This window comes from Heliconius melpomene, chromosome 21, assembly GCF_056956725.1.
Source record: "Heliconius melpomene rosina isolate 202511_hmr_F chromosome 21, ASM5695672v1, whole genome shotgun sequence".
Classification (NCBI taxonomy): Eukaryota; Metazoa; Arthropoda; class Insecta; order Lepidoptera; family Nymphalidae; genus Heliconius; species Heliconius melpomene.
Genome location: NC_140409.1, coordinates 12516177 through 12527940, shown reverse-complemented (window position 1 = coordinate 12527940; position 11764 = coordinate 12516177). Strand labels below are relative to the sequence as shown.

At 30.7% G+C, this 11764-nt stretch overlaps 2 protein-coding genes and 2 long non-coding RNA genes across 4 annotated transcripts; 2 read left to right on the top strand and 2 right to left on the bottom strand.

Annotated features, from left to right (window-relative positions):
* Nucleotides 1–621: 621 nt before the first annotated feature.
* On the bottom strand, nt 622–2076 carry LOC146527315 (uncharacterized). The gene is made up of 2 exons (XR_014879321.1): nt 1834–2076; nt 622–1715 (listed from the first exon to the last, which is right to left on the bottom strand). It is a non-coding gene; the product is annotated as an uncharacterized LOC146527315 (long non-coding RNA).
* A 661-nt stretch (nt 2077–2737) lies between these two features.
* On the top strand, nt 2738–5602 carry LOC146527314 (uncharacterized). The gene is made up of 3 exons (XM_085205839.1): nt 2738–3083; nt 3475–3690; nt 3943–5602. Exons 1-3 carry the CDS (start codon nt 3053–3055, stop codon nt 4173–4175), a joined length of 480 nt encoding a protein of 159 aa, XP_085061965.1. The 5' UTR covers nt 2738–3052; the 3' UTR covers nt 4176–5602.
* On the bottom strand, nt 5601–7055 carry LOC146527313 (uncharacterized). Its single transcript, XR_014879254.1, has 2 exons — nt 6813–7055; nt 5601–6694 (listed from the first exon to the last, which is right to left on the bottom strand). It is a non-coding gene; the product is annotated as an uncharacterized LOC146527313 (long non-coding RNA).
* Nucleotides 7056–7703: 648 nt separating this feature from the next.
* On the top strand, nt 7704–11285 carry LOC146527312 (uncharacterized). Its single transcript, XM_085206590.1, has 3 exons — nt 7704–8062; nt 8454–8669; nt 10833–11285. The coding sequence occupies exons 1-3, from the start codon at nt 8032–8034 to the stop codon at nt 11063–11065; spliced, it is 480 nt and encodes a 159-aa protein (XP_085062716.1). The 5' UTR covers nt 7704–8031; the 3' UTR covers nt 11066–11285.
* Nucleotides 11286–11764: the final 479 nt, after the last annotated feature.

The window sequence follows — 11764 nt, the reverse complement described above, 5'->3', positions numbered from 1 at the left end:
GTCCCTGGAGTAATGCAAGCACTGTGTGGCTGCCTGTGAGGAAGTCGACGACTGTAAGGACGCCCCCTGCGGGACTCGAGTTCGCCATTCAATGAGAGCTTTAAGTGTGAATGCATATTACAAATAAATATGCTTACATTGCAAACGTCGAGCGAAATGTTGTCAGCGTTTACTACTTTCTTGGAATTGTTATATACACTCCGTGTTGTAATTCTTATAGCCACACGCTTTGCCACTGCACCGTGACTGACTGTCACAAATCAAATAAGTTACTTTACATAGATAGATAGATAAAAATGATTTATGCGAAAGGAAATTAAACTCTATATTACAGATTTATATCACACAGTTGCATAAGTAGGTAAGTAGTGCAGTGTTGAGTTCTTTTCTATCATATGTTCTCCATACAATGTGACATTGAGAAAGTGATTTTTATTATAAAGATTGCAAAAAAAATAAAAACAATGGCTTACACATTTTTATATATAGATATATGTAAACCATAAAAGTTATATATAAAAAATTCACTGATTCTTATCTCAAAACAATCATGTTGTGAGTTATGATTTTGTACCATGTGTACCACTTTGTGTATGAACCACTAAATAAAACAATTTCAAATAACAAAATGCACTTTTATTTATAATTAGTTAACATAGGTTTTATACCCAGTTTCAATAACAACTCTAGTATATAACATGAATATAAGACCTCTTAACGCTACAACTCACATAGTAGGTAGTATGTAATATAATACCTAACTTAATAATTATTTGAGAATAAGATCAGACATATCTGTAATAATTTGCAATGCAATATCAATAGAATAAAGTTTTATAATAGTACTTAATATAATATTTAACTTAATAATTCTTGGAGATTGAGACCACTGATGTACCTGTTATAATTTGCGATAAAATATTTATAAAATTAAAAATAATCACATTTTGGGCATAAATTTATTCATTTCAGGAACTCTAAAAACCTTGACTATTAGATAAGATTGGAACTGCAATCTTCTTCTCTATTGCATCTTCTTGGTACCAGATTTTATCACATTGCTCTGGCCAACGGCAAGTACTTCGAACAGAAAATGTCATTGTACTTATTTCATAAAGATCACTATCAGTGTTCTCTACGGCCTCTGGAAAATCCTTCATATTCCTAATCCTTCATATTTTTAACAATCACGTAATCACCTTTCTTTGGTTTTTTAGTAACTTCCGAAGATTTACGTATCATTAAAGGTCATCGTCGGTAGGTTGTAGAACAGCAAACTGTAACTGGCTTCAATGCTATGCTCCATCCTAAAATTTTATTTTAATGATACTTTTATAATTATGAAAGTTTAAAATTATACATTATGTTTTGAGATCACATTAAAGTAGATAGTAATAATGAGAATAAATTATATATTATTTTATTTAATACACAACTTTTTAACAACGCACAAACGTAAACATTTAGTTGTGACAGCTGACACTTGTGAAATCGTTCATTTGACATAAAAAAAATGATAATTATAGATAACAAAAGCCGAGTATCTTCTACTCTTCTCTTATACGTAGATCAGCGTCATTTTTCTTGTACATTTCTTAATACTTGATTGAAAAAGTTAGAAGAATTGATGGTCGACTTTGATGCCTCTTTCCTTTTGATGCCCGGTGCAACTGCACTGCTCGCATCACCTCAGCTACGCCACCGACAATATAAATCTACGTAAAGACAAAATTATATGAGAAGGAAATTGTAACAGAGAAGATAGAGTGAAACTAGTAAGAAAATAACGAATTAAATATCAACATATCACAAGCATTATTTAAATCTCTTTACCTTTTGATTGTACTTATATAGATGACTGATACTCGAGTATATTTTAGGTAACGTAGGAGTCAGATAAGAAAATTGGATTATTATTAATTATTACATAACTAGCGGCCCGCCCGCGACTTCGCCCGCTTGAACTAAAAAGACACTCTGTTTAGTCCCACTCAAAAACAGAATTGACTGACAACTGTCATTATAGAATGACGTATATATTTGTTTATTACTTTAATCTGTAATCCTCTAATATGATTTTTTTACCACAATATTGTAATTTCTATAAGGATTTTTGATTGTTTTGAATTTAATAATACGACCAATGTTAATATTTGATATTCATATTTATAATAATATACTTTGAACTTAAAGCTAACTATTTATTGTACGTATATTTTTTTGTAACATTACATTCTTTTTATATATTATATTTTGGTTTATGTAGATGTAGATTTATTATAAGTATAGATATAAATTCCTACATATTTGGGGGTAAACTTAAGCCTTGAGTTCACTCAAATGCAGATAACTTTTTTTAATAAACCGATTTTGATGAAACAAACTGTAGATATTAAGCTGAGTTAAAACAAATCAATTAGAGAAAGTTTTATGTAAATCGGTTCAGTACTTTCAGAGATTAGGCGTGACCATACATACAGACAGGCAGACAGAGAGACAAGAAATTAAAAAATATATTTTTGCTTTCTATTATTCTTTTTAAGTGCCCCTCTATCCATTTCACTTAAAAATATTAAACGTACAGACAAAATATTTTTTCTGTTGTATTACATAGAAAAGCAAATGAATAACACTACTTACAAATGCCATTATTTTATTTAGTGAAGATAACAAGAATGTGCTTTAATATGGTGAACGTTATATTACCTATATCTGTAGTTTAATAAATTTTATTATTTTCTTTCCGTAAGTTTTTCCCGTCGTAATTTTAAATAAGTATGTGAATATGCAATGAACATACAAACGCGCTCACAAGCGTATAGACGGAAGCCTAACGCTAAAGGATTGCCGAGACATAGCAAGTGTATAAACGCCGTATCATAAAAACAAAACTACCTTCCGAAAGATTTATCATCAAAAGCATTTTTTCAATTCACCTACATAATATGATATTTTAATACAGTGAGAGAAGGTGACAAGATAAGACAAGACTCGAATCTCAACTCAAATTTAAAGATAATTAAGTATTTAATTATAATAAAACGTAATAAAGATGCCGCGTTCATATGAAGATATATCATCACGTGAGTTTTTTAATTAAAAATTGTATGTATTTGTATAATTTATAATAAACATTTTATATGGCTTTATATACGAGTACCTACTAGGTTAGGACACGTGTAATTAAGATTATTCGTTGATTTATTCAGAATAATATTTTTATATATAATAAAACGTATATGTAATATATTTAAAAATCAGATTCACGCGATATCCCGCAAACAGCAGGGTAGGCAAATGGAACCTAGTGTTAAGACACTCAGTTCTTCATTAATAAATTTAAATATAAATTATTTATTAAAAACGAACAAATATTTCTTTCCTAGATTATATGAACGCCTCTACAAATATGTACATTTATTTATATATAAAATTTATGCAACGCATTGTATGGTTTGCTTTGTACTTATACAGTTGTACCAATACAAGATGGGCAAGAATCTCCGATACTATTAATTAGTCGCGGTATCCAACCATATAGCTCCTTGCCAAATCCTACTACTGGAACAGAACCGAAGAAGGGAGTTAAAGAAGAAAAAGAGAAAAGAAAGAAAGAAGAGAAAGAAAAGAAAAAAAGGGAAGAAAATGAAGATGGGCAGAAAGGGGACAAAAGTCTTGCAAAAAATTATGGTATGTTACAAACTTCTTATTATGATTTTATTTCTAATCCAGTCTTAGTCCAGTGACTATTGTTAATTATAGACAAAATGGAGATGACACATTGCAATTTTTCTGCTCTCATTTTATAATTTAAACAAAACACAACAACACTGTTCCTCGAATATGTGAATCAATATAATAAAAAAAAATCTAATAACTGGCCTTCGCGTTATTCAACCGTGTAATAAGTGCCAAAATAAAAATATAATATATATTTTTCAGGTGCAAGCCGCGTACCAAAAATGGCAACGAGGCGAATTAGTAATCGATCAACTCCATATTCGTCATCCTCACCGTCTCGTAGCCGTAGGAGTGTAAGCGTCCAGACGTCGTTTTCTAATGGTTCCCCGTCCACATCTACATCTACGTTTTGGGATCAGTTCTTTGTTGGAATTCCAAATATTTACAAGTTATGCTCTTGCAAAAATCATACTTGTCCCAAAGATAACAATTAATATAAGAAGTTAAATTATAATATAAGAAAATAATGTTTACTTTTATTTAGTTATTAATATAATTGAAAAGTGATGTGATTCGTTTTGGTTGTATTTTATTTGATTAAAACTAAATAATAATACGGTTTATGTTATAAAATTAAAAATTTTTGAGAATAAATTATGTGTGTCATTTTCGGTTATAAAAGTTACGTTGAATGACATTATTTAAGTAAGAATCTATTTTTGTTTGTAATATTTTTGTTTACCTTTAGGCTGTAACCCGCTCATCGCAGAGTAGGCAGAGGAAATTTACTGTCAAGACAATACGTTCCTCATTTTCCACAAATTTCTGGAGACTCGTGTGTCGCGTGTCGATTGGTGGTACTCAACACCACGACTTGTTTGCCTCGACACCAAAGCGAAGGAAAATGGGCTTCAAATCCACAACCTGTCACGTTAACAGTCACACTTTGTGGCCCTGCGCCACGACTGGTTCCATCTGTAATGACTATAACCTAAATATAAATAATATTTGTAGCAATATTAATTTAAATTTAATTTATTACCTACTAGTGGCCCGCCCGCGTCTTCGCCCGCTTGAACTACAACATTATTCATTAAAAAAGTTGGTGCACGACATATTTATTTGTGACTAGATAGGATTTGTGCCTAGTTGAAAATTATAGCATAAAATGTTTTTTTGTTATTGCGTTTAGTTCGCGTTTACCTCAGTTGTTTTTTATTTTTCGATCATGAGGTTAATTCTGTTGGTCCTATTGGCTTTTACACTGACACCGGGACAGGGGGGAGGGTACACTGTTCCTGGAGAAATGCAAGCACTGTGTGGCTGCCTGTGAGGAAGTCGACGACTGTAAGGACGCCCCCTGCGGGACTCGAGTTCGCCATTCAATGAGAGCTTTAAGTGTGAATGCATATTACAAATAAATATGCTTACATTGCAAACGTCGAGCGAAATGTTGTCAGCGTTGTTTACTACTTTCTTGGAATTGTTATATACACTCCGTGTTGTAATTCTTATAGCCACACGCTTTGCCACTGCACCGTGACTGACTGTCACAAATCAAATAAGTTACTTTACATAGATAGATAGATAAAAATGATTTATGCGAAAGGAAATTAAACTCTATATTACAGATTTATATCACACAGTTGCATAAGTAGGTAAGTAGTGCAGTCTTGAGTTCTTTTCTATCATATGTTCTCCATACAATGTGACATTGAGAAAGTGATTTTTATTATAAAGATTGCAAAAAAAAATAAAAACAATGGCTTACACATTTTTATATATAGATATATGTAAACCATAAAAGTTATATATAAAAAATTCACTGATTCTTATCTCAAAACAATCATGTTGTGAGTTATGATTTTGTACCATGTGTACCACTTTGTGTATGAACCACTAAATAAAACAATTTCAAATAACAAAATGCACTTTTATTTATAATTAGTTAACATAGGTTTTATACCCAGTTTCAATAACAACTCTAGTATATAACATGAATATAAGACCTCTTAACGCTACAACTCACATAGTAGGTAGTATGTAATATAATACCTAACTTAATAATTATTTGAGAATAAGATCAGACATATCTGTAATAATTTGCAATGCAATATCAATAGAATAAAGTTTTATAATAGTACCTAATATAATATTTAACTTAATAATTCTTGGAGATTGAGACCACTGATGTACCTGTTATAATTTGCGATAAAATATTTATAATATTAAAAATAATCACATTTTGGGCATAAATTTATTCATTTCAGGAACTCTAAAAACCTTGACTATTAGATAAGATTGGAACTGCAATCTTCTTCTCTATTGCATCTTCTTGGTACCAGATTTTATCACATTGCTCTGGCCAACGGCAAGTACTTCGAACAGAAAATGTCATTGTACTTATTTCATAAAGATCACTATCAGTGTTCTCTACGGCCTCTGGAAAATCCTTCATTTTCCTAATCCTTCATATTTTTAACAATCACGTAATCACCTTTCTTTGGTTTTTTAGTAACTTCCGAAGATTTACGTATCATTAAAGGTCATCGTCGGTAGGTTGTAGAACAGCAAACTGTAACTGGCTTCAATGCTATGCTCCATCCTAAAATTTTATTTTAATGATACTTTTATAATTATGAAAGTTTAAAATTATACATTATGTTTTGAGATCACGTTAAAGTAGATAGTAATAATGAGAATAAATTATATATTATTTTATTTAATACACAACTTTTTAACAACGCACAAACGTAAACATTTAGTTGTGACAGCTGACACTTGTGAAATCGTTCAATTGACATTAAAAAAATGATAATTATAGATAACAAAAGCCGAGTGTCTTCTACTCTTCTCTTATACGTAGATCAGCGTCATTTTTCTTGTACATTTCTTAATACTTGATTGAAAAAATTAGAAGAATTGATGGTCGACTTTGATGCCTCTTTCCTTTTGATGCCCGGTGCAACTGCACCGCTCGCATCACCTCAGCTACGCCACCGACAATATAAATCTACGTAAAGACAAAATTATATGAGAAGGAAATTGTAACAGAGAAGATAGAGTGAAACTAGTAAGAAAATAACGAATTAAATATCAACATATCACAAGCATTATTTAAATCTCTTTACCTTTTGATTGTACTTATATAGATGACTGATACTCGAGTATATTTTAGGTAACGTAGGAGTCAGATAAGAAAATTGGATTATTATTAATTATTACATAACTAGCGGCCCGCCCGCGACTTCGCCCGCTTGAACTAAAAAGACACTCTGTTTAGTCCCACTCAAAAACAGAATTGACTGACAACTGTCATTATAGAATGACGTATATATTTGTTTATTACTTTAATCTGTAATCCTCTAATATGATTTTTTTACCACAATATTGTAATTTCTATAAGGATTTTTGATTGTTTTGAATTTAATAATACGACCAATGTTAATATTTGATATTCATATTTATAATAATATACTTTGAACTTAAAGCTAACTATTTATTGTACGTATATTTTTTTGTAACATTACATTCTTTTTATATATTATATTTTGGTTTATGTAGATGTAGATTTATTATAAGTATAGATATAAATTCCTACATATTTGGGGGTAAACTTAAGCCTTGAGTTCACTCAAATGCAGATAACTTTTTTTAATAAACCGATTTTGATGAAACAAACTGTAGATATTAAGCTGAGTTAAAACAAATCAATTAGAGAAAGTTTTATGTAAATCGGTTCAGTACTTTCAGAGATTAGGCGTGACCATACATACAGACAGGCAGACAGAGAGACAAGAAATTAAAAAATATATTTTTGCTTTCTATTATTCTTTTTAAGTGCCCCTCTATCCATTTCACTTAAAAATATTAAACGTACAGACAAAATATTTTTTCTGTTGTATTACATAGAAAAGCAAATGAATAACACTACTTACAAATGCCATTATTTTATTTAGTGAAGATAACAAGAATGTGCTTTAATATGGTGAACGTTATATTACCTATATCTGTAGTTTAATAAATTTTATTATTTTCTTTCCGTAAGTTTTTCCCGTCGTAATTTTAAATAAGTATGTGAATATGCAATGAACATACAAACGCGCTCACAAGCGTATAGACGGAAGCCTAACGCTAAAGGATTGCCGAGACATAGCAAGTGTATAAACGCCGTATCATAAAAACAAAACTACCTTCCGAAAGATTTATCATCAAAAGCATTTTTTCAATTCACCTACATAATATGATATTTTAATACAGTGAGAGAAGGTGACAAGATAAGACAAGACTCGAATCTCAACTCAAATTTAAAGATAATTAAGTATTTAATTATAATAAAACGTAATAAAGATGCCGCGTTCATATGAAGATATATCATCACGTGAGTTTTTTAATTAAAAATTGTATGTATTTGTATAATTTATAATAAACATTTTATATGGCTTTATATACGAGTACCTACTAGGTTAGGACACGTGTAATTAAGATTATTCGTTGATTTATTCAGAATAATATTTTTATATATAATAAAACGTATATGTAATATATTTAAAAATCAGATTCACGCGATATCCCGCAAACAGCAGGGTAGGCAAATGGAACCTAGTGTTAAGACACTCAGTTCTTCATTAATAAATTTAAATATAAATTATTTATTAAAAACGAACAAATATTTCTTTCCTAGATTATATGAACGCCTCTACAAATATGTACATTTATTTATATATAAAATTTATGCAACGCATTGTATGGTTTGCTTTGTACTTATACAGTTGTACCAATACAAGATGGGCAAGAATCTCCGATACTATTAATTAGTCGCGGTATCCAACCATATAGCTCCTTGCCAAATCCTACTACTGGAACAGAACCGAAGAAGGGAGTTAAAGAAGAAAAAGAGAAAAGAAAGAAAGAAGTGAAAGAAAAGAAAAAAAGGGAAGAAAATGAAGATGGGCAGAAAGGGGACAAAAGTCTTGCAAAAAATTATGGTATGTTACAAACTTCTTATTATGATTTTATTTCTAATCCAGTCTTAGTCCAGTGACTATTGTTAACCCTTATCTTCATTTTGTATAGTATACTATACATACAACTTTATAAAAATATACGATCGCTATAAAATATTTTTTAACTTAGTTTTATTAAACATATGACATTTCTAGACATTTATTTATACTTCAAAAATAAAAATAGTAGTTTATCTATGATAGTTTTAAAAAAATTGTCAAAAATAACAGTCAAGACGCGCTGCTCAGATTTCTCTAAGGTAAGTTTAATTTTATTTTTATGTTTGTACTCCTAAATATGTATGTTTATTATAAAATACACATGCCTAAATGTCTGTTCTTACACATTTTTATATATATGCTGATGTCGCTATATGAATTAGTATGTTTTTTTCGTGTTTTTTAATAACGTATATTATACTATACATTGCCCCAGTTGCAGTCGTTTACCTTTCGTTGGTGGTGTATAGTATAATATACATTGCCAACTTCACGGGTTCAATATTTTTTGGAACTTTACTATAAAATGTAAATTTCAAGTATGTTTTTCTTATATACTAAACCAATTTTATTATAATGTAAAAGACAGTTGTACTGCCGCCTTGATATAGTGGTTCTAGAAAGCTTACACACAAAGTTATGGGTTCGATTCCCATAAAAAATACTATTATTATTATTACTGCATGACTACCTAACTATATAAAGGGACAAATAATATTACATTCATTATTTACCTATTTATAACACAATATGGTTTGGCTTATCTTTGGTGTTGGTTTTTTGCATGTGTCTTTTGCTTTGGTTTTAAACTCTATGGGTGATAGAGCTAGACGCATTTTCTCCTTGGTGCCTGAAGAGAATGCAGATTCTGACACAAGTGACAGAGCTAGTAATAGTAATGAAGCTGGAATGATTAGATCAACAGAAAGTTTTTCAGAGCCATCGATAAATTCAAATCTCGAAAGGTTAAACCTCTTACAAATTTCTGATTATGAGATAGGAACGCATGCAGCTGATATTCATGCCGATACCACCGAAGTGTCTCTTACACCTCATTTCACAAGAAGAAAATCGACGTCAATATAAACCAAATAAGCCTTGTAAATGGAGTTTCAAGAACTAAATCAGAGTCGGTGTGTGACATCATGTATGAGTTCTTGCTCTACATAAGAGATGACACTTTTACGGGCATTATCGCTGAAGAAGAAGAAGAGACTATTGCTCTACATAAGAGATGACACTTTTACGGGCATTATCGCTGAAGAAGAAGAAGAGACTATGGGTGTTGGAAGTAAAAATAGTTTTAGCTTTATATACGACTATTAAGTCGAAACATTTCAGTGAAAAATTTACACGATTTCCCGCCAAGCAAAAATACAAAACCGGTATCTTAACGATCTTGCGATGATATTGGCTATGACAAATATTACCATTGGCCGCAAATAACCGGATATCAAATGTGCAGGTACATGTGTACTGCAAAGCTGGCCAGGCACGTACCATGTGCATAAAATGTAAGGTTTACCTTTGTTTTGTGAAGAATCGAAGGTGTTTTTGGAGTACCACCGCAAGCAATAGGATCTCTGAGTTATTATTTTGTAACAAAAAATTATTTGAGAATGATTTTTTTAATTAAACATTTTTACTTCCATTAATATAGTTGTTTTTATTTAAAATCATATTATTTACAATAATCTTTCAGTATATTTTAAAAGCTACCAGTAACATTTCCACCCTCCCTAAGCATCGCAATGTATAGTATAATATACATTCTTAAAAATGGTAGAATCACTGTACGTGTAGCAATGTATAGTATAGTATACATCGTGTTTTTCCGAAATTTTCATATTATGATTTTTTTATTTATTTTTTTTATGTTTTTTGTAGCCCAAAGAAGCTACCAGTATGCATATTTTTTGCTTTTCTTAAAAAAAAAAAATTTGTGAAGATAAGGGTTAATTATAGACAAAATGGAGATGACACATTGCAATTTTTCTGGTCTCATTTTATAATTTAAACAAAACACAACAACACTGTTCCTCGAATATGTGAATCAATATAATAAAAAAAAATCTAATAACTGGCCTTCGCGTTATTCAACCGTGTAATAAGTGCCAAAATAAAAATATAATATATATTTTTCAGGTGCAAGCCGCGTACCAAAAATGGCAACGAGGCGAATTAGTAATCGATCAACTCCATATTCGTCATCCTCACCGTCTCGTAGCCGTAGGAGTGTAAGCGTCCAGACGTCGTTTTCTAATGGTTCCCCGTCCACATCCACATCTACGTTTTGGGATCAGTTCTTTGTTGGAATTCCAAATATTTACAAGTTATGCTCTTGCAAAAATCATACTTGTCCCAAAGATAACAATTAATATAAGAAGTTAAATTATAATATAAGAAAATAATGTTTACTTTTATTTAGTTATTAATATAATTGAAAAGTGATGTGATTCATTTTGGTTGTATTTTATTTGATTAAAACTAAATAATAATACGGTTTATGTTATAAAATTAAAAATTTTTGAGAATAAATTATGTGTGTCATTTTCGGTTATAAAAGTTACGTTGAATGACATTATTTAAGTAAGAATCTATTTTTGTTTGTAATATTTTTGTTTACCTTTAGGCTGTAACCCGCTCATCGCAGAGTAGGCAGAGGAAATTTACTGTCAAGACAATACGTTCCTCATTTTCTACAAAATTCTGGAGACTCGTGTGTCGCGTGTCGATTGGTGGTACTCAACACCACGACTTGTTTGCCTCGACACCAAAGCGAAGGAATAAAATGTATTAATATTTGATTTCATCGAGTGGGCTTCAAACCCACAACCTGTCACGTTAACAGTCACACTTTGTGGCCCTGCGCCACGACTGGCTCCATCTGTAATGACTATAACCTAAATATAAATAATACTTGTAACAATATTAATTTAAATTTAATTTATTACCTACTAGTAACCCGCCCGCGTCTTCGCCCGCTTGAACTACAACATCATTCAAATCATTAAAAAAGTTGGTGTACGACATATTTATTTGTGACTAGATAGGATTTGTGCCTAGTTGAAAATTAT

What these genes read in the sequence shown, in the direction of transcription:
- LOC146527312 (XM_085206590.1), top strand. Translation starts at nt 8,032, where the DNA reads ATGCCGCGTTCATATGAAGATATATCATCAC. An exon ending in ATATGAAGATATATCATCAC is followed by an intron (nt 8,063 to 8,453) that starts GTGAGTTTTTTA and finishes GTACTTATACAG; the next exon opens with TTGTACCAATACAAGATGGG. An exon ending in AAGTCTTGCAAAAAATTATG is followed by an intron (nt 8,670 to 10,832) that starts GTATGTTACAAA and finishes TATATTTTTCAG; the next exon opens with GTGCAAGCCGCGTACCAAAA.
- LOC146527314 (XM_085205839.1), top strand. Translation starts at nt 3,053, where the DNA reads ATGCCGCGTTCATATGAAGATATATCATCAC. An exon ending in ATATGAAGATATATCATCAC is followed by an intron (nt 3,084 to 3,474) that starts GTGAGTTTTTTA and finishes GTACTTATACAG; the next exon opens with TTGTACCAATACAAGATGGG. An exon ending in AAGTCTTGCAAAAAATTATG is followed by an intron (nt 3,691 to 3,942) that starts GTATGTTACAAA and finishes TATATTTTTCAG; the next exon opens with GTGCAAGCCGCGTACCAAAA.